At 40.2% G+C, this 22,018-nt stretch overlaps 1 protein-coding gene across 4 annotated transcripts; it reads right to left on the bottom strand.

Annotated features, from left to right (window-relative positions):
• Positions 1-10: 10 nt before the first annotated feature.
• Positions 11-21,580, bottom strand: rabep1 (rabaptin, RAB GTPase binding effector protein 1). 4 transcript variants are annotated; one of them, XM_034549683.1, is made up of 19 exons: positions 21,436-21,567; positions 18,164-18,292; positions 17,815-18,018; positions 17,470-17,630; positions 16,283-16,402; positions 15,631-15,766; positions 14,985-15,163; positions 14,144-14,263; positions 12,768-13,229; positions 12,185-12,289; positions 11,928-12,044; positions 8,843-8,941; positions 7,567-7,707; positions 5,260-5,449; positions 4,739-4,750; positions 3,906-3,961; positions 3,130-3,228; positions 2,888-3,004; positions 11-2,561 (listed from the first exon to the last, which is right to left on the bottom strand). In XM_034549683.1, the coding sequence occupies exons 1-19, from the start codon at positions 21,479-21,481 to the stop codon at positions 2,460-2,462; spliced, it is 2,595 nt and encodes an 864-aa protein (XP_034405574.1). In that variant the 5' UTR covers positions 21,482-21,567; the 3' UTR covers positions 11-2,459. The 4 variants fall into 4 exon arrangements, 3 of the variants coding, with proteins under 3 accessions (XP_034405574.1, XP_034405575.1, XP_034405576.1); XM_034549684.1 differs by lacking the exon at positions 4,739-4,750 and having other exon boundaries at positions 21,436-21,580; XR_004611023.1 differs by lacking the exons at positions 11-2,561; positions 3,906-3,961; positions 4,739-4,750 and having other exon boundaries at positions 2,979-3,004; positions 3,130-3,867.
• Positions 21,581-22,018: the final 438 nt, after the last annotated feature.

The following is a 22,018-nucleotide window of genomic DNA, read 5'->3' as shown; positions in this document are numbered from 1 at the left end:
TCCAACCATGTTTGGGATTCAATACACATTGTTTTTATTAAATAATTAATTAATGTTAGACCAGAAATTATTCAAACAAAATATGTGATGATGATGCAATGAGCTCCATATTAAGGCTGTATGAGCCACGAAACAAATGTCTCCCCGTAATAAACAGACATTAAATGTCACAAATAAAATTTAAAACACACCAAGCCATAATGCAATAAGGCCGTTCAGAAGAAAAAACATCATCCAGATCTCACCCTATAAAATATCTTCTCTTAAATTCATCAGTTCTCGGACGTTAGCCCACAATTATACAGGCAAAAGGAAACAAAAGAAAAACAACATGGTTTTCCCGTCAGTGCAACTTCAGGCTGGTTTGCCCAAAACGTCCTCTCATAACACATTGAAGGAATCTTTCATAAATATCAACTCAAGATATCTACAGTACAGACATGTGCAACAGGAGGAGATGCAAATCATGCACATTAAAACAAAAACAACAGAGATTGACGTGTCCTTGAACCTTACAAAGCTGCTGTATGTATGTATCCATTCCGGAATATTTTTTTTCACAACAATTCAACCTCTTATCTGTCATCAAATTCATTCATTCAAGGAGAGCATGACTGCCAGCTGCTGAGAAACAGCTTGAAAGAGTGAGCATAACAGAAAATATTAGCCACGGTTCTGAAAAATCATATTATTCCTATTAGTTTTCGGAAGTGATTTTTCCACTTTAATCAGTGCCAAACGAAAAGGTGTGACGTTGTGTACCTGGTTTCATCTGAACTCAGGCGCTGGAAGAATCAAAGAGTTCAAACTGACGGGAGAGATATCCGCAGAGGGCCCTTTAACTTTATCTTTGTTTTGTCGGGAGAACAAATATTCAGAAAAAAAACCTGCGTAAACACTTGATGTGTGTTGAATAAACTTCTATAGTAAAATTTAAAAAAAGGACTTGTTTGAACGATTTGAAGTCGCTCGTCGAGAACATTCGTGGCGTTGAATGAAGTCGACGTCCAAAGCCGGATTTGGGAAGTTACAAAGAAAGGTTTGTTCCTGTTTTAATTATTAAAGGTTTGCTTTCTAAACACATGAACACTTTAAGATGATATTAATCAGATCCATTAGTAGCTTCAAAGACCGCAGCATCTCCTGTAGTGATGAATGAAGCCCTCCCCTCCCAGCCTCTCACACAGAACAGAAACTTCTTGTCAAAGTGTTGTGATGGTGAACTCTTTCATTGGGATCTAAAAGCCCCTCAAGAAGCTTTAGATTTAAATAAAGAAAAAATCTATCTATAAAAAAAAAAAAAAAGGAGCAGTGTGTTTTAAAATCAATTATTTTCCATTTACACCTCTTCTTCACCAAACCATTATTTTTTTTTTTTTTTTTTACTCAGACAACTTCTGTGTCCAAAAAGAGACAGTTTGACTGTTTTAAAGTGTGGTTGTGTGACACGCCTCTCAATCAATATCAGAACCACAGCAGTTATCTTTGCTCTCTTCAAAGATACCAGACTCCATAACAACATTTATTGTGTTTGTGTTATTGTGCGACTGAAACCAAACTACCCCTTTAAAACACCAAAGTCCTCTAAATACTGTGGAGACGTACCTCGTACAAACACACTTAAAAACAACAACACACCATCTCTTGAAACAATCAAGAAACAAGTGTGAAAAATAAAACTTAGCAACAACACATGAATGTTTCTTCACTGTATTTCTGCAGCTTAAAAAAAAGAAAGTGTCAAGACGTTAAGAACAAAGCAAAGATACAGTATGTAATGTTTAAGATGTGGAGAGGATTGCTCAATTTATCCCAGTTAAGTGATGTGCGAGTGTTTCTCCATGAATCTCCTTCATTGCCTCTTTGTCACAAGGTGAAAATGACCAGAACAAAGTGGGAAACGTCACAGAAAGAACAGGAGGTGGGAAAGAACCAGCGAGTGGAACAAGGAAGCGATTATCACCCGCTCTGGGAACTAGACGGAGGAAAGTTATGCATCCAATAGTTTCCTATATTTACCCGGAAAGAGAAGCTGCAGATGAAAAGTGCTTTTAGAAGACGACAAACCTTTTTTTTTTTTTTTTTTTGCGTTTTTGGTTGAGCTAATACAGACAGTCATATATCTACAGTAGAAACGAGACACAGACAAACAGGAAGATGGACGCCCTCCGTCCAGTCGCACTTTTAGGTATTTACATTTTTCCTTTTTTTTTTTTGTTGTAGTTGTAGTAGTAGTAGTAGTAGTAGTGTTCTTCATTATTCTATCCACGGTGTGTTTCCAAGACTCTTAATTCACACAAATAAGGCTCCTCATTGCCTGGTCTGTCCTTTCAAACTCTTCTTCTGTGGTGGTTATGGAGGAGGGGGTGGGGGGGAAGGAGGAGGGGGAAGGGTCAGATCAATAATGTTATTGGGGCCAGTGATGAGAGAAAAGAAGAGGGGTGGGGGTGGGGTGGGGATCATGTGTCCGGGAGGTGGTTGATGTCCGTCAAGTCGGTGTCATTGAGGATGACTTTGATTCGGTCCAACGACTCCGCCTGTCGTATTCGCTCCAGCTGCACCTGCAGACGGCCAAAATCATTTCATTCATTTTAGAAACAATAATTTATTAAAGTTAAATCGCGTATAGTAACTCTTAAGTATCAGACCATTAGTGTACTCATATTATAAGCGATTACAGCGATATGCATCATTCATTAATTCATCATCATTCATTTAAGACTGAAAAGGAAATCAATAATTATGTTTTTGATTAACAATGTACACACACACACACACACGGAGCTCCATGGCACAGAGGCATTACATATACCAGACAAACATCATCATCATCTTTTTTTTCCCCACATTATGCCGGTCTGAAAAATAGACTCCGCCTCCTCCTTACCTGAAGGGTCTGAGAAAGTTTGACAAAGTCCTTCTGAACTTGCTCGCTGACATCCAGCTCCGTCTGCAGTCGCAGAGCTTTGTCTTTCTCGTCAAACACCTGACTCTCTAGTGCGCTCTGCAGTGACAAAACACACCACATTGCAGAAGAAGTTAGATACATATTTAAGTCGCAGATCTTTTATAAACTGAAGCGTTTATAAAATTGGCCACTGCGGGTAAACGTGCGTAAAGGACACCGACCTTTGCGGTGGCGAGCTCTCTTAGCTGGCGCTCCAGGCTGATCCTCAGGCCCTGGATGCTCTCCAGCGTCTCGGTCTTCTCCGCTAGACTGCTCTGCAGCTACACGGACAACAGATTATCAAACGTTAATACGCAAAAGTACTGCAGATAATGCATTTGCACCAAGAGGCGACAACAGAGAGGAGAGAGGGATGAAGCGATCTGCGGGATGGGGGTGAATCAGACTTTTTTTTCTTTTTTACATTTTAAGCCTATAGTTTCAGGATTTTAACATTTCTGACAGTTGTAGATTTTCAATATTAAAGCTGGGTTCATAGATTTTCTTTTGTCCACTTGGTGGAAGCAGAACAACCTGAAAACACACAAAAAACTTTAAAAATGGACCTATTGTTTGCATGATCCCGTTTACACCGATCTCAAAACCATCAAAGCTGAAGCAGCTTATTCACACAAGTCCCGTTGTCTCTTCAGACATTTCTATTATTAAATAAGACAAACGCAATGCGCCAATCATGCGAATGGCGGCCGACCGTCTTTGAAAACCGGACGTCTCTTCACGCGACGTCTCATTTCTCTGAAAACATTCCTCGTGGCCTCTCTCCTCGCAAGGAAGAAACGCAAGTGATGGAAACGTGGACACGATTGAGAGCGTTGGGATGTTGTTAGTCTATTCACGTCAAGTTTGTCCTCAGGAGCTGGCGGGTTGAAGTCCGTTTCACGCGTTCGCACTTCCTCGGTCTGAAAAAGTGTGAAAAAAGGGTTACGGAGGGAAGTACCTTCTCCTTCTCCGCCTTTATTCGCTCCAGCTCAGTCTTCAGACTGGAGAACGACGCTGTGGGGAGGGAAGAGACATCGTTAGGAGAATTATTTGGGTCTTGGGTGATCCGATCACATGTGGACAGTTAGCAGTCGCTTTAGAGTCGCACCTCGAGGGACCACTCTTTACGCTATCTCACTTCTGCATGCTCACAAACACACATCGGTTGCGTTTAGTAAAAGACCAAATGTGTTGTTGTTTTTAACCCGGTCGGGCGGTAACAAATGAAACAGAACACGTTCCAGGCAAACCAAACAGCTTCAAGTTGTTTGACGCTTTGACAGCACGCACGGAGGCGTTTATACTTGATGCGCTGCTCTGTTCTCCGAAAGGAGAGGGCGAACAAACTAAATTAACTTTGAAGAGCGTAACTTGGAGATACGAACATAGAGTGGAGGTGTAACCGGCAAAACGCCTTAAACCAACCTCCAATATGACAAAGGGGGATTGTTATTATCTTTAAACGTATATCTCATATTCATGGACTACATTATAATCTTTGTACAAACCATGTAAAGAAACAAGTCAAGTAGACAGTCAAAACTTAAGCTCAATGTACTTGATATATAGAGTCAGGGCAAGAAGTATTTAGACTGTGACACAAAAGCATTTGGTCACTTAAATGTCACGTCGGTGCCACCGGACTCGTCACTCGTTGTGTAAGGTGACCATTGAATAAACAACAACACATTTTGTCAAGGTTTAGGCTGAGAGTGCACACAATGTGACTGAGAACAACATTGTTACTTAACAGGATACACAAACACACACAAACACACAAGTTGGTCATACCTTTCAAGATGTCTGAATGAAAGTGATCAATGGAGAAGAAACAAAAACAGAAACGAAAGCAAATGTAAAAAAAATAAAAAAAGTCCAGAAAATGTAAAACAATTACAGTCTGTCTACTGGAAACATCTCCACAGAGGTTACAGCAATAGATCATCATATCAGTGCATTTGTGGTCCCACGGAAATCCAAACTCAACTGCCTTTGCAAAACTTTTGCCCAACTTTCTTTTTTTGCACAACAAATTCCTTCACAAGTAAAGCTTTGTTGAAAAATTCACCTGGTCCCAAATTTATGCGAGTGCATGACGATCATTATCATTGGCCGGACAGTCACCGGCCCGCTTCGGCATTTCTGGACCTCGGGAGGTTTACTTGGTTACTTTATAACATTTATATCGTATTTTTTGGGTGAACTATGCCCTCAAGTGTTAAAGTTTGTTCACCAAAAATGATTGGTTAGTCATCTACCGTATAGCTGTTTCACGGGTTAATCAAGGATCTCACTGGACGGTTGACTCTCACCTATCTCCTCCTTACAGCCCTCGATCTCCAGCTGCAGAGTCTCCTCCAGGTTCTCCTTCAGACACTGCTCCGCCTGGTTCTGATCCTTCAGAAACAGAATCTCAGCTTTCAGCTTCTCCTCCATGTGATCAGCGGCCGTCCGCAACGCCACCAGGTCCTCGCGGTGCTGCACCACCAGGCCATGGAGCTCCTGAAGAAGCATTAAACGACATTACAGGCATCGAGGTGGGGGTGGTGGATCGCCATCATCATCATCATCATCATCATCAAGATAAAAGGAGTTTGCAGACAGGGCGGTGACTTTCTTCCTTTTAGTTTTTGCAACTCGTTGATGATCTATAACTATTTCCATTTGATTATATTTGTAATCTTTCCTACTTTGTACTACAACTGTTGTTCTGGACAATAATGTCCATCAGAATACATAAAGTTACATCTTTTCTCATATTTTATCTAAATGCCTGATGAAGACGGAGCTGGAAAATGTGACGACGTATGCAGATGACATGCATCTCTATATGTATACGGCGACAACATCTAAACTAAAACGACTGTTAATAATTGCTACACATCAAATTACAAAACATTTGACACTTAAAAGACCAAACAAGGTTAAGTTTGATGTCAAAGTACTGCATTTATGCAAGAATAAATAAAACCTACAAGGGATAGGAAGTTTTTTTTTATATAGATTATTTTGTGTAAATCAATAGATGGAAACTAACCAGTACGAACTAAGAAATAAGGAAGTATTATATGAATATTATTTTTGGTGTCTTGATGCAGTAAATACACATTGATATGTTATGTGAGCAGCTTGTTTTAACCACCAACAAGCTGAAAATGTCACCAGATCATCAGTGTTACTCCACCTCCACTAGAGCACCGGCCCACTCTGCCAGATATACCGCCGAAGCATCATTCAGCAAGAGGCTGAAGAGGAACAGTGTGGGAGAACGTTGATGTGTGTGTTTGAGAGATTGTTTTCTCTCACCCTGTCAGAAAGTGGCGTCGTTAAAAATTGCTGAAAATTAGCTAATGGAGTCACAAAGGCTTCACCGCGGAAGCAATTATCTTCTGACTGCTGCACTGCAGGGATTATGGTTCTATAATGTGGTGTGCCCCACTCTCCAAGTGGTATTCATGGGGTCACCGCTGCTCATGCTGCGACAGTTTTTTCATCTTCTAAATGGAGGGCAGAAGAGCGGCCATCTGTTTTGTGACAAATGGAGCGCACCCATGAAGCATCTCCTCATATGAACACGTTGTAATGATACAATTTAAGCATGCAAGTCCAAAATTTACGGCTGTACCAAATGTCTTCTTTTATTGAGGTTTTCAAAGCTTCGAATGTCTGATGTCATATTTTATTGTAAAGAACAAAATACTCAGTTTGAATAAAGGGATTCTTTGGATTAAATTAGTTGTCTTTTTTTCTTCTTTTTTTTTACACCTTTCTATGAAATGATGACATCTTGAAGGGGCGTTGAGTAAATGCGAAACATAATATTATCTTTTTTGTTGTTGTTATTGTAATGATGCAAGTAATTTACTTAAGTTACATACACCCATGAAGTAAAATCAAGTTATACTGATGGAATTTGACCACGGAAGTCACCGAATGCTACTTTTCTGAACTCCTTTGGAAGTTTTTGGATGAAGCTTCAGATACATGTCCTCATATTTACTACATCATCAATCTAAATCCTACAATTTGAATAAAGCGATTCGTCGGATTAAATAACTGTCTTTTTGTATTCTTATAAAAGTGAAAATGATGCAGCTACATAATAAGATCTACTATAATAGTGTTAGAGATTAAATAGATGCGTGTTATTGTGGCTATATATATATATATATATATATATATATATATATATATATATATATATAAAATTGATGGTGCAACGCAAGCTTCTTCCTCCCTTTGTGTGCGGCTAGCGTGAGAGCAAACACATTTTTTGACTGCAGTGCTTCTTTTTTTTTTAACGGCTAAACGGCAACAAATATTTAATAGTTAAATTGGTGCCAACAAGTTTATGTACAGATAGCAAAACAATACTTTTTACAGATCATTATTTTTGATAAATTAAAAATACAAATACTGATAATAAATAAATGTCTAAAAATGGTAATTTTAAAATCTGGAACCATTGAATCAAAGAATTTTATTTTTTAAAAGAACTTACGTGGTGCTTGACAGTTTTAGATACTCTGCTTAATAGACACATGTTGGCAGATTCACAGAGAGTTTTGAGCTTTACCGCTAATGTTGAGTTTGAAAGCTGTAGTTTGGGCTTCACGTACTTGCACAGTATTGGGCATCTGGAAATCTTCCTGTTGCTGCAGTTCTACGTGCAGCCTGTGTTTTCCCTGCAAGCTCTCGTTGTCTCTCTGCAGTCGGCTCAGTTCGTCTGCCACCTGCTCCCTCGACTTCACCAGCACCGCCTGAAACAAACAAAACAAAACAAAACAAATCACTTCACCGTGTGCCAGCTTGTTCCCCCCTCTTTTTTTAAACGTCTGTCATGTGGAACGAACTTGTGAAAGAGTCTCACACCAGTTCTCAGATTCTCGCTGCAGAGCAATCATTCCGCTAGGTGTAACATTCGGGCTGAATTCATATTTCTTGAGATTAAAGCCACATGAGGCAACAGGAATGTCTCATTCTTCTGGCGGACAAGTTTGTCCGATGCACGAGCTGCGATACCGCTCTCAGCTGCACATTCATTATTGAACATGTTTCTGTCTCACTCACTTCCTTCTGGTTTTTCCCCTTTCGCAAAGATCTGCTAGAAAATCAAAGTGCATTTACTTTACTTAGCAATGCATGAGGAATTTATTTTACAGAATTAATCTGCATGTTTCTGTTGTGGTGGAGGAGCAGCGTGTGTGTGTGTGTATCAGAATTTTTAGTTAGTTAAAGTTAACAAATCCTGGAACCAAGAGCAAATATTTGTAGTAGGAAGGAACACTGACTTTACATAACCTCCAAAAAAGTAGTCTAAATATAAATAGAAAACTACTTGTATATATGTTGCATTATCCGGTTTTATATTATTTTTAATTAAATATCTTTGCGTCGGTTGGACAAAACAACTCATCCAAAGACGTCATTTTAAACCTCTCAATGCTTGTAATGGTCATATTCACAATGTTTTACTTACATTTCAAACATTTCACCTAATTTACAGAGCAATGCATACATACATTTCGCAGTAATCTACAGTGTATAAATCTGTACATTTCCATTGTGGCGGTTGGGAAACATTTGGACATATTTAACAGCATTTTTTTTACGTGAGAAATCCTCAAACATGTCAGCAAACATGTCGTGGCGCGGAGGAATGAGTGACATCATCGCCACAGAGAAGTAAATTCCAAAACGCTAACGTGCTTGCAACACCGTTTGGCTGTGTGTGCGATAACGGCGCTGGAGCCTGCCGTCAAAAACTAAATAAGAACCGGTACGCCTATTTGAAGGGCTTAACGTCTCGCCAGCAGACTCTGACACGAGGGAAGGAACTCGACACCCAAGCACAGCTGGCAGGAACAAGCAACAAGGGAGGAGTCGGCTGCTCACCATCTGGTCCTGTGTGTTCCCCTTTGCATCACTGAAGGCCTGTTGAAGTGTGCTGAGCAGCAGTTCTGACTCCTGGACTCTTTGCATGAAGGCGGACACCTACGACACAGACATTTATTTATTAAATAAACATCGTTAAGACGAGATGAAGCTTTCAAAGAGGTATTTAGACTTTGGATAGTAATACTCAGTCGGGGGGGGGGGGGAGAAGGACACACATCTTGTAATCTGGTAAATAAAAGTAGGAATACAACTTCATATTTTTATTTGAGTACAAGTACAAAATATCAGCATCCAAATAATGGTTTTATCATAAAGTATACAGCGTAAAAATACTGCACTACAAGTAAAAGTCCTGCAAGTAAAAAAGTATTATCAAAATATACTTAAAAGTACCAAAGTAATCATACTCATTATGTAGTATTGCCCACCCTAGTATCAATACAGTTAATCTATAATTTATTTGTTGATTATATTTTGTATTGTTCATTAACTTAAAAGTTGTCAAACAAACGCAGTGGAGTCGACATATAAAAGTATATCAGAGGTGGAAGTAATAAAAACACAATAGAATTCAATCACTCCTTGTATTAATGTCCAAGCATTAAAAGTAGAACCTTACAATATTTAACTATATTAAATGTTGTATCACAAAACAGTATACTGTACAACTAAGTATATTAGAGAAAAATGGGAATCGGAATTTGACATAAAAAAATAAAACTGAATGGCAGAACGTGTTGAAAAGTAGAAACAAACCACTCGCATATATTCTGGAAATAGCATAGAATATGTATTTTTAGAATCCTAAGAATTGTTTGGTAATTTATCTGTGTCATTTTAATTATACCAAAACAAAATGTACAAAGACAAGACACGCCATCACAAGGACATGGGGTAAGGAGATTACACTATATGTTGAGATAATCCCTAACAAGTGTACATCAAATTTAAAAAAGAACAACCTCAGAGCCGATTCAAAGTCAGCACTGAAGCCGAGGGAACTTCTCCCATCTGCAGTTGCAGAGACAGCTGAGCGCCCGTGAACACTGGACCAACAGTCCTCGGATCAGTTGTGACTCACAGCTGCCTGAATTCACAAAAGACGCTCTGACACTTTCTTTTTTTTGTGACGGACGGGACTCCGACGCACTGCAAGATCCTTGCAAAGCTTTAAGTATCTATTAGGAGGATACTGGCATTTAATAAATAGTATTTAAAAGCGATATAACGTCTACAATTAAGACACGTTATTGGAAGTGTATTTTGTACTAAAAAAGAAATGAAAAAATTATTCAGAGAGTACGGCAGCCTGTGGTGCATTCTGGGAAAAGCGTCACTCATTATTAGTGGGCGTGTCGTGTATCAGCGGTTTGTTAGTGGCCTTTTAACAGATGGACGACAAGCACACCTGTCCTTTTCCTACCGTTTCAAGCAGATTCAGGTCATAAATGCACTAACATTTTCTTAAAAATAATCTAATTTTCCTTTAATACATACAGTACATGCATACATACAGCTAGCTGTTTGTTTTTTCTATTTCCAGCTGATTCCAAGCTACTTTTATAAAGTGTGTTAAATTATATTCTTCATATTAATTAGCAATTTGAATATTCTGAATGTCTGTTTATGCATTTTCTGTGTGTGTAGTATGGAGGAGACCCAAAACTACAGTTCATTGTGCAACAACTGTGTCGTGTAATGACCATAAACAAACTGACTCCTCGACCTTTTACAAACCAAATGTGATTATATAAAAAATGCAATGATTAGATATTGACAGCAGTTGTTAGCTATGTTTAACAATAATGTCACTTCAGCTAAACAGTGAAGTACGGCTGCATTTAGGCGCAATTCCTCAAAATAATCCATTGACTAACAGTTCCATATCAAACAGTTGTTTGTGGTCAGAGCAGCGTGAAATTGAAGAAACGCATTAATATGATTCTGCTCCACCACATCCTGCTCATCACCGCACCCACATGGTCTGCTGAATAAAAAAAGTGTTGCTTCGGGCTCGATAGGATTCATTTCCTTATGGAACTGATTGAGACGATGGTCCAGTGTGAATCCTCACTGGGGATCAGCGTAAATGTATTCTTTATTTCCACGACTAAAGACGTCAATAAACATTAACTGACTAAATCAACATGCAATATTGTGGCCGAAAATTGTAATATAAAAGACTTTACCAATATTTTCAGACAAAAGACAAAAAAGGAGGGAGTTTGGTGGAAAGCCCTAAAACACGGTAAATCTCCTCGCTGTAGTTACACATTCCTGCTCGATCAGAGGTCACCCTCCCTCCTGCTGCTCTTCTCCTCCCACTGTGGCAAGTCATCCAAACACCAAACCAGTGCAGATGAGAAGGAATCATCGCTGAGCACTTTAGGTCATATACCTCCACGTAGATCGTGGCTATTTCCAGGAAATCAACCCATTCACTACCTTTGTAACAGTATTATTCTAAAGTACTGAAGTCAATAGGCGTTCTCTCTCGTCCACAGAGTCACTGCACTACATGTAGGTAGATATAAATCAAAACAGGATGGAAATAATAGACCTAATGAACAACAGCCAAGCAGCATATTTGCTTTGGAGCGTCACATATCGAGAATAAGTGCTCGAATGCACTTCAAGGCTTGACAGACTATTCCCCGAATCTACCACTCAACCAATCAAATTAGCCACGGAGCTATCGAGCCTGTAGCTTTTCTGATGTGCACCAAGCACGGGTGTTACTGTAAATGTATGTCGGCGCTACTGGAGAGAGGACTTCTGCCTGTGTTTGCGGGGTACAGCATAAGTAAACTAAATAGGCTCAGCGACGGCTAAACTTGAACTGCACCAACATGTTAATGAACATATAATAAAAAAGCACTGTGGGAACTTAAGACCGTCCTGCAGGGTTTATAAGACATTAACACCATCTGTGACTCAAATAATACATGTGTAGCCTGTGTGCTAGGCCATCACATTTGATTTGAGAATGAGAACTCTAAGCTTTAAGTCTTAAGTTCAGACTGTCAGTCGCAGATAAAAAGCACAAGGGAATAATTATTAAAAACGTTCAGTGTGTCCAAACCTTAGCGGCAGTTTCCTCGTTGCCCAGTTTGACCGAATCTTCCAAATTCTGTTTCTCCGTCATCGTCCTCTCCAGCTGATCGTTGGCCTGACGAAGCATCACCTGCAGTTTCTTCACCTGAAAGAGACGGACAGTTCCTCTAGTGAGCATTTTCAAAAACACTGCCATAAAAGAAAAGAAACGGACACTGGTTATTAAAAGGCAGCACAGCTCTTGTCAACAAGCGTTCTGGATAAAGTGACAGCAGAGACACAAACCTGGTCTCGTGTCTCGGCCTCTTGTCCTTGGATGGACTGCAGCTGCTTCTCGTAGTTGGAGCACATGTCACAACGTCGGCCGAGCTTCCTGCCGGCGTTTTTCACCTGGTGACAGACGAACGACAAGAAAACATGAAGCACAACACCGTTCGATGACGCAAGGACCTTGTGTGTGTGTGCTTATTTCAACGATTAATTAATAACATTGTCAATGAATGAAATGTAAAGTCCTTCTTTTCCGAGGCCTGAATACGGGAAGTGGACATCCCAGTGTGTGTCGGGAATTTGTTTGTTGGGAACAAATGATTATTAGAATCATAAACTGAAGAACATTGCACAAGAAAACAAAGACGCCTTCTCCAACCCTCACGGTATCTCCGAGACAACGGTCCTCGTCCGACCTTAAAGAAACTCTTAACCCACAAAATCCCCATTTGGATATAAATCCCTCACCCTTGGGTACCTTGAGGAAAACCAGCTTCTGCGGTGACTAAATGTTCAAATTAATTGAAGTAAACAGGGATTATATTAAACCGCAGCAGAGATTTTAAAACGTTTTTAAAAAAAAGCCTCGGCGCTGCACCTCTTGTTGCAGCAGGTTCCACTCGCTGTCGCTGACGAGCCTGTAGCCCGCCGGCGATAAGAAGGCGGTGTCCGGTGCTTGGGAGATGCTGGACAGCAGCGACGCCGTCTCCTCCTGCTCAGGCGTCATGGCCTTGATGGCCTTCTCCTGGTCTTTAGTCAGCAGGAAGTGGCTCCCCGTCAGCTTCATGGAGCTGATGGACGAGGTTTCGCCGAAGCTAGTGTCCGTCACGCTGCAGTCGGCCCCCACTAAGGGCCCAAAGTCCGACTCGTCCAAGTGGCTGGCCGACTTGGCCTTGTGGTTGTGGCCGCCGAGGCCCTGCTGGACGGACAGCGAGGAGCCGAGGCTGTCCGTTGACTGGACTCGCCGCAGGTTTTCCTTGTAGGGATCCATGGGGCCGCCCGTCACCACGTCAGTGTCTAAAGAGTGCATGGAGCCGTGGGCGCTGTGGTTGGCATGAGGCTGCAGGAGAAAGGACAAAGAAGAAATCTATAAATAAAGACAATTACTTACGTTTGCACATTCATGCACAGCTCTTTAAATAGTCTTAAATAGACACTTAAATAACTGGATAAACAAAAATGTTGTTTTAAGAAATCCCATATTGTTAATAATAATAATAATAATAATCTAATGTATATTTTCATATTTACATGCACTTCATGTTTATTGTCATGCACCATTCACTAAGCCAAATTCCTCGTATGTGGTTCTGATTTCTTTAATGTCGACATTCTGCATTAATGCTGAAGGTGAGTTGTTTTTTTATATATATATATATATATATATATATATATATATATATATTTTTTTTAAGCTGTGCAGACACTGGACTTTTGTTATTAAACTTCTTAAACCCCAAAACACGGTAAATCCACAATTACAGCATTATAACACCCAGAAGCTGTAAAAACTGACATCACCATTGCCGATAGTCTTTGAACACATCATGAGTGACGAACGCTTTTCAAAATCTAATATTTAAATAGTCGGACAAAATTAACCATTTGTAGCTATTAGATCGAGTGGAAGCTTTAAAATTGTTTACGAGGAACATAAAACATATTTTTTTAGACCTCAAGAATACAAACAAAGTGATCTGTTGAGTAATAGCGAATGAAAACATGACAAGAAAAGACAAATGTGTAGGTAAAAGTCACAAAACACACATTTCATATCAGGTTTTTAGCTTCTACACCAAGAAGCGTCAGTTAAATGCTGCGAGAAACACAAAACAATGACGGCAGAAGTGAAGGTGCCATGTTGCCTGATTGAAGCTCACGTTACTCAAAAGGGGGAATATAATATGACGTAAGACGATAATGGCTCCGCTCTGTTCTCTCTGATGGATGTATCGCATTACGTGATGCCCGTACCTCCTCGATACTCAGCCCGAGGAAAGAATCCTCCAGAGGCTCGGTGTTGTCTCCCACATCCTCCTCCTGCAGCCCCTTCACTTGTTTCAGCCTCTCCTCCTCATCCTCCTCATCCTCCTCCTTGGAACAAGATTTAGAAAAAAAAGGTTTTAATGGAAAATTGCATCATGTTATTGTTCCATTTATTGAATGTACTCCACTTTATTATTTAGAAAATATAAATGCAATGCTGTATAACAGCTTAAACATAAATGCTACCTTTAAAAATATATATTTTAAAGATTGTATTAAGGTTGAGGTTTGCAGTGACGTAATGAAAAGAAACACTTTCAGACATTACTCATTTTCTCAGCGCCGTTAGTTGTCGCACAATTAAAAAGTGCCAGATCAACGTCGGCCGGTGGACAATCCATAATAAATACCCACATCATTACTTGTAGTAAAAACACATTGTTAGCTATTTTGTTGAGTTGCCTCTCATCAACAAAGTGAACTTCTCAAATGATGCCGTGTCTTGGGCTTTTATTGTGAAAGGTAAGAACAGAAGGAGTAAAGCAGTACGTCTATGTTTTTATGTATTTTTCCAAATAAATAAATACACAGTATTTTGTGGCTGTTTGTTTTGTGATGAAAATATCATCACAACACGATAAGTTATAAACATTAATATATTTAATGTCCACATTAAATATATTATTTTCGTACCGCAGCTGATGGATTTGTCCACTACTTTTCCTGATGCATTGCGGGATACTTTGAGTCCACTATATCGGGTATAACAATTCTCACCGTACTTTCGGAGAGCACTACAAAGCAGGCAAACGGGGGTCTGATTGTGTACCTGGTCTTTCTTCTTCATCTCCTCCACCTGGCGGAGCTGTTCCGAGGACAGCACACTCTCGATGCGCTGCATGTCCCTCATGAGGAGACGCTGGGACTCGAGGAACTGGTCGTTGGCTCTCTGCCACGTGTGTTTCAGCTGGTTGTGCTGCTGCCGCTCCAACTCCAGCTTGTGACAGACTGAAACACCAACAAAAATAGAGGATCAGGACTAAACTGATTCTGATCCAGTTTAAAGTTCCTCACAGTAGCTTTAGGCTACTATATGTAAATTAAGACATTTACATATAGTAGCTTTAGGCTACTATATGTAAATTAATACATTTACATAGTTTAGTCCGTTGGTTCCCAACCACTAAAGATTTAAAAAGATAAGTATGATGATAAATATGATCATTATGGTTGGAGATGTATTAAATTGAAATATTTGTGACAAATTGTATTTAAGTACAGTACAGTAAAAAGTACTTTTTGCCAAATCTCCCACACACATATACATCGAGTTGTCATTTCACAGGGACTTCTAAAAAAAAAAAAAAAAGAGATCTCTCTCTCTCTCTCTTACTCTCTCTTTAACCTGTGCAGCCAGTACATTTCCTCTATAGATCAAAAGGACTTTCATTAATTGAAGAAAGAAAAAAAAGTACCATCATGGAGCTCTTTCCGTAGTTTCTCCGCGTCTTCCTGCAGGACGGACTTCTGAGTGTTCAACACGGCGACGTACATCTCCAGGTCGGTACGACACGACTTCTCGGCCTCCAGGACGTGATTGAGCTCCTTCACCTGAGACGGAAACGAAGACGAGAGAAAAGGTTTACTCGCCGATCCGAGCTTTCAGAAAGTTACCGTCACTGCAGAAGGAGAGGCGACTCAAAGTGGCATTAATTTCATATTCTGGCAGCAGAACAAGCCGTAAAAAAAACAATTGATAAGTTACATCACCGAGCAACTTTGGCGTCTTTTAGGAGTTTGGAGAAGAATACAAGTCCAACATTCACTCTCCTTTTAGCTCTGCTCTCATCATCCATTAACTCTTCAGGGACACAAAGCGGCTCTTTAGCTACTAAACGCTCCACTTTCCTCACCAACTAGTTGCCAACTGCGCCTGGCGAACAATATTGCTTTATTAATTATTTATAAATAAATAAAAGCTGGGGCTGGAAACGATGGCTGGGAGTGAATCAAAAAATCGTAAAGCTGTGGACCGTAAAAACTAAAACGATGAGCTGTGGGTTTATCCCGACACATGAACTCTTCAGCCAATAGCCAATACGGAGATATTATGTGCTGCTGACTCACCTTGGAGGCCTCCAGTTCCCTCACCCTGTCCTCGGCTTTAGTCAGCCTGGCTTTCAGGGCAGCGATCTCGTGCTCCATGGGCATCACCACTGAACGCAACTTCTCTGCATCTTCCTGCGCCTTTCAAAGGGTTTTCAACACTCGTTAAAAACTACATTTAAAAAAAAAAAAAAACACGATTCGTTGAGAAGCTGCATTTTAGTTTGCAGGCATTCTCCATTTCAAACAAAAGAAAGTGAATTTGCACTAGTTGAAAACTTACACCAGGCTTAAAAGTATCCCTCAAGCTTCAAAGCCTGTGACATCACCCAACTGTGAAGTCACGATGTCCTGGAGTACACGTGTACATCATTGCAGAGAGCTTCCTCCAGTGAAGTAATTAGTTGTGCATTTTCAGAAAGTTTTTCCCTGTTTTCGTTTGCATTGATATGCATTCATATTTTCAGGAGCTCTGCTCTCCTTAATGGCAAACAAAACCTTCACATCACCTCGATAGCCGAGTACTGTATACAATTTATATTTATATATATATATATATATATAGTGGCTAGCACTGTCGCCTCACAGCAAGAGGGCCGCGGGTTCGATTCCCGGTCGGAGCGGTCCTTCTGTGTGGAGTTTGCATGTTCTCCCCGTGGCAGCGTGGGTTCTCTCCGGGCTCTCCGGCTTCCTCCCACAGTCCAAAGACATGCTGCAGGTTAATTGATCTCTAAATTGCCCATAGGTGTGAATGTGAGAGTGAATGGTTGTATGTCCCTACATGTGCCCTCGATGGACTGGCGGCCTGTCCAGGGTGTCCCCTGCCTTCGCCCTATGTCAGCTGGGATAGGCTCCAGCGCCCCCGCGACCCTAATGAGGATAAGCGGTATTGAAAATGGATGGATGGATATATATATATATATATATATATATATATATATATATATATATATATATATATATATGTTTAGGGGGAAAACTATTCCTTTACCATTTAAGTTTTGCCTCTATTTTTTCCCCTGACAATTTCTTTTATATATATATTTTTCAATTAAGGTTTCAAGACTAAGCAGTCATTGATTAGTTGTCTACAAGTCAGATATGTGAACAAGTATCTATACATGTTTCAACTTTCTGTAAAACAAAAAAAATATATAAATATATGTATACACAAAGTTAAAAGTTCAACGACAGAAACCGAAGCCTACTTTCTTCATTTCGTCTTCCAGGTTCTCCTCCTCCTGGCCCTCGGTGAGGCGGCGTCTCAGCTCACCTAGTTCCCTCTCCACTGCCTCCCGATACTGGTTCCACTGGGCCCGCTCCTGCTCCAGACGGTGGTGAAACTGGACCTCGTACTCACACACGGATTCTGGTCATAAAAGCATAAAATGAAACGTGAAAAAGAATTGGTACGGTTCTTCCAATATTTTACAGATGCGTCACTGCAGCTTTTCTCCCCACACTTCTCCACATCGTGTGAAATAAAATGTGTGAGTGAAATGACACCATATCATTTTTGTTTTACTGTACACGTGAGAGCCGCACGGTTTTACCTTTCATGATGGCCTGCAGCGAGGCCACCTCCTCCTGCCACTGGCTGCGGACCTGGTCGACGGCTTCCTGCTTGGTGTTCTCCGACAAGGTGGCCACCGTTTTGATGGTCTCCACCTCGGTGCGGGCGTGAGACAGCTGGTCCAGGACGCAGCTCAGCTCGACCTGAGCGCCCTCCAGCACCACGTTCTGCCTCTTGAGCTCCTCTGGGGGAGGGAGGGGGGTGGATCAAGGGTGATACGAAGAATGGGAGCAAAAACACAGCATGTTGGGGTTAGAGGAAGAAGCGGCATTATGCAGAGCGTTGTTGACCAGGTTTACACGAGCTGGGCACAGAGACGGGACCCTCACCTTCCTTGGACACGTAGAGCTCTTTGAACTTGGCTCGCTTTTGGTTGAACTCGGCCTCCAGCTGGTGCTTGAGTTTGATGAACTCGTTCCGCTCCTGCTCCAGAGCGGCCACTCGCTGCTGGAGCACCTCTGGATGACAGAGAAGATTACAAAAAACACACAAGGTTGTAATTAATCGTCTGGCGATGACACAAATATAAAAAACTGGTCTTAGAAATAATGAAAACAAGATGATTTGAAGGTGCACGTTTGGGCCCTATGCCTGGCAAGTGTGAGAGCGCCGAGTTGCGTAGAGGCCAAGAGCGGTATTGCAGACAGATATAGATTTCAATTATAGCTCGCAACATATTGAAAAGAATAACTGAACTAATTCATTTTTTGGAGCTGTGAACTTAGTTAAACATTTTGAATTATGAACTATGAACTGAACTAGTTCATGTAGAAAGTGAACTTTCCCAACACTGTTTGTCATATAGCATATTGATTACTTGGTAAACTGAAGCCATATTCATTTTAATACCAAGTTTATTTGTATACAGTAGACTAACTTTTTACAGCAGTGAGGAGGACGTTGATGAGTTCCAGGAAGAAAATATTTAGATTCAGGGAAAAACACACCAAAAAAAAAGTGTGGGGGGGGGGGGGGGGGGGGGGGATTATAGGGAATACACCTTTTTTATTCAACCTCATGCTTTTGTTGTTCGATGAAAGAATAAAGTTCTACTCACAAAATGTCAAAAAAGTCAAAAATGTCATTTTTAAAAGTTGTATTTAAAAATGGTTGTATGCATGTCTGCTTATGACAAGGTAAATACAGTTAAATTACCCCAAAATGTCCAGTTTATTCACATTTATTCCAGTTAATTCCCATGGAAAGTATCCAACTTTGAATATTCCCAGAATTTTGCAACCCTGCTCGCCACATTAAATAAGCCCCCACACACCTGCGAGGCCAACATATTCACTATTACTGATTTATTTTCAATATAAATTCCATATAATGTAAAAGCACATTCTCTGTAAAGTCCACACTTGTATTTATCAATGCAGTATCAGGCTACTTAATAATCTTCCCAAATAAACAAATATTCAACAGTTGTAAACTGATGAACAAAAGTCATCCAAACTGGCTTGAAGTCACATGTTTTTTTGATCTTCCTACACCCAGCGATGCTTTACAACTTATCGACTTCCTTTCTCATTCAAAACCAGCAGACTGAGGCCAGAGAGCCAATGATACCCTCAAAACACAGACGAACAAGCAGCAGCACAACTCCACCACGATCATGTGACGGACTCGAAGGTAGAAATTCCACATGGCTTCTTGGTCAACTTACGCATGTAACAAAAAAAATACAGCGATACATTGCTTGTGCGCGGTGCGGTTATAAAATAAGAAGCTATACACAACCAAGATTCTGTCACACGGTCAGTCTTGTTGTAAGAAACTCGTGCATTTGCTCCAGGAAGGCACAAAGATCACATGAATCACCATGTAAACAAAGTCCGTAATTATTAACCAACAATCAATTCATCTAAGACGCAAAATCTTTTCAGCACTCGCACATCTAGAGTCGGTATGCTGGATGTTAACAGAGGACATTCCAAATAAAAGCAGCCCGGGAAACCAAAGTAGAAGTAAAGAGGCTTTAGAGATTATTAGGGAACGTAAACAGGGTCGATATAGAACTGACTTAACCTCTGAGCACTTACGTGAGGTTTTATTATATGCAATAAAATAAAAGAGACGTAGTGCTATAAAGCTGACACTTACTGCCTTATCACCTGATTTTTAAAAAAAGGGACGGCTTCTAATTATTTTCTCGTTAGTTTTACTTTTTACACAGAAAGGCACACACACTTATTGATACAGCTGAAAGACAAATACCTGCAGGAAAGAAAACAAAACAAAATAATTTACCCACACCTTTCCCTAATTTTACATTTTAAATTTGTAATTGAACCATCAGAGTGTTTATAGCCGATCAATCTTTGAAGATAAATTATTAGACTCTGTTAAAAACCGTTACAACATGCTCCGTTTCCAAATATTGATTGAGATGACCCACACTATAACACATGACAAAAATATCTCAAATGATCAAATGGAGAAATTGTACAAGAAAGTGTTGATAACCTTTGACAAAGATGGACTGCCTCAGAGTGCTTTCTAATGCTTGAAGCAGTTAACAAAAAGCCACCAGTCAATCATCGCCAGTGAAACTGCAGGATGGAAATGGGACTTATTTGAATCCCAAATGATGCATATGGAAAAAAAATCTTTGTTGTTATAGCTGGATTTAAGTGCGAGAAGCGAAACCTATGAGCAAAAAATAATATAATTATGCTCCAAAAACGTCTATACCTTCAAATCTTTCTACAACAGAAGAAAGCAGATCAGCACTCGTGGTCCATTAGGACCAAAACTTCACGCCACAAAAACTTTCTTCCCATCTGCATTTGGGTTGTAAATAAACCCCAGGACCCCCACTGACTGACACTAACATCCCCACTGTTATTCACTCTTGCACATCTTTTATTTCTGTTAAAATACACTTGGATAATACACGTGTTTGTTTTAAAGTACTGTCATTAGTTTGTTTACCATATTCTTCTTGTAAATTAATCCATCTTTAAATTACTTCTCATCTTATTGCACTGCATTTTTTGTTTTTGTTTATTGTCATGCACCTTTCCCCGCAGTCAAGTTTGTTGTATGTGTAACGTAAGAATAATAAAAAGGCAATACAATGTTCCGATTACTGATTCTAGAAGCTGCAGGACCCCAACATGGTCCCCGCACCACTGTTTGAGAACCACCTCCTGCAGGATCAACCGTTCTGTATTATGGTCCAACTCCTCGAGGGTGCAGGCTAGACACACACTGACTAGATACTCTCATGCACTGATATAACTTATATAATCCATATGATCCACATTAACATACCAACAAGGCCAAGAAAACATTAGTCAGACTAGCTTTAGCTCCCAGCTAACCAGTTAACGTATAGACAGCTAGTAAAGAGAACGTTGTATATACATATATTATATTATTCAGAGATAGAAGTGAAGCTTCAGTAACTTCCTACTAACTATTCCACTTCCACGTTTAACTGCGTAGTGTTAAATATCCAGAATGAGTCAGTGACACGTCGCCCATGATGATGCTAACTGAGCTAATGTTGTCACAGATGGACACAGAGGGCCGCTGGCTTCGCTTTCTTCCCCCACAAACATACAACACAACAACCCACGAACACAAACATGTTTACCGTCATGTTGGGACGACAGAGGGGGTCCTGAGGCCTGCTCGGCCATGGTTTTCCTGAGGCAGTTACCGGGAGTGTCCAAGAAAACAGGCTAACATCACAATTAGTGTTAAGCCGCCGAGGAAGGGCGAAGAGTGCGGATTCCGGTAAGACTTTCAAAATAAAATGCATATCGTCACGACTCGACGACGAGCTTTGGTTCGTCGTAACGGTTAGGATTACTTTAAATTTTTTACAAATATTATAACAAGTAAAGACATTTTAATGACATTTTTTTCTATTTTAGATTTATAATTGTGTTACGCTAATCGTTTGCCCATTTCCTGTTTACTAAATTTAGATTCCGGTCTTCCCTTTCAAAATAAGATAATTTACTTTATTAAAAATAGTAATTTAAAAAGGCAGGCGCCTTAAATCTGTTTCTTAAAGTCGCTACGGTTATAAAACAAATGTAACATGAGATTGATTTAACAGGAACTGCAAATATAAAGAGACTCGGAAATGGATGCAGTGCTCAGCTCTGGATTTGGACGTCAGCACTCATCAGACCTTGACATCACTGCATATTCTCAATGGGACATTTATG

This window comes from Cyclopterus lumpus, chromosome 14 (genome assembly GCF_009769545.1).
Source record: "Cyclopterus lumpus isolate fCycLum1 chromosome 14, fCycLum1.pri, whole genome shotgun sequence".
NCBI classification, from domain to species: domain Eukaryota; kingdom Metazoa; phylum Chordata; class Actinopteri; order Perciformes; family Cyclopteridae; genus Cyclopterus; species Cyclopterus lumpus.
This window is presented reverse-complemented; position numbering and strand designations above follow the sequence as displayed.

What these genes read in the sequence shown, in the direction of transcription:
- rabep1 (XM_034549683.1), bottom strand. Translation starts at nt 21,481, where the DNA reads ATGGCCGAGCAGGCCTCAGGACCCCCTCTGTCGTCCCAACATGACG. An exon ending in GGAACACACAGGACCAGATG is followed by an intron (nt 7,708 to 8,842) that starts GTGAGCAGCCGA and finishes TGTTTGTTTCAG; the next exon opens with GCGGTGCTGGTGAAGTCGAG. An exon ending in AACTTTCTCAGACCCTTCAG is followed by an intron (nt 2,562 to 2,887) that starts GTAAGGAGGAGG and finishes GGCCGTCTGCAG; the next exon opens with GTGCAGCTGGAGCGAATACG.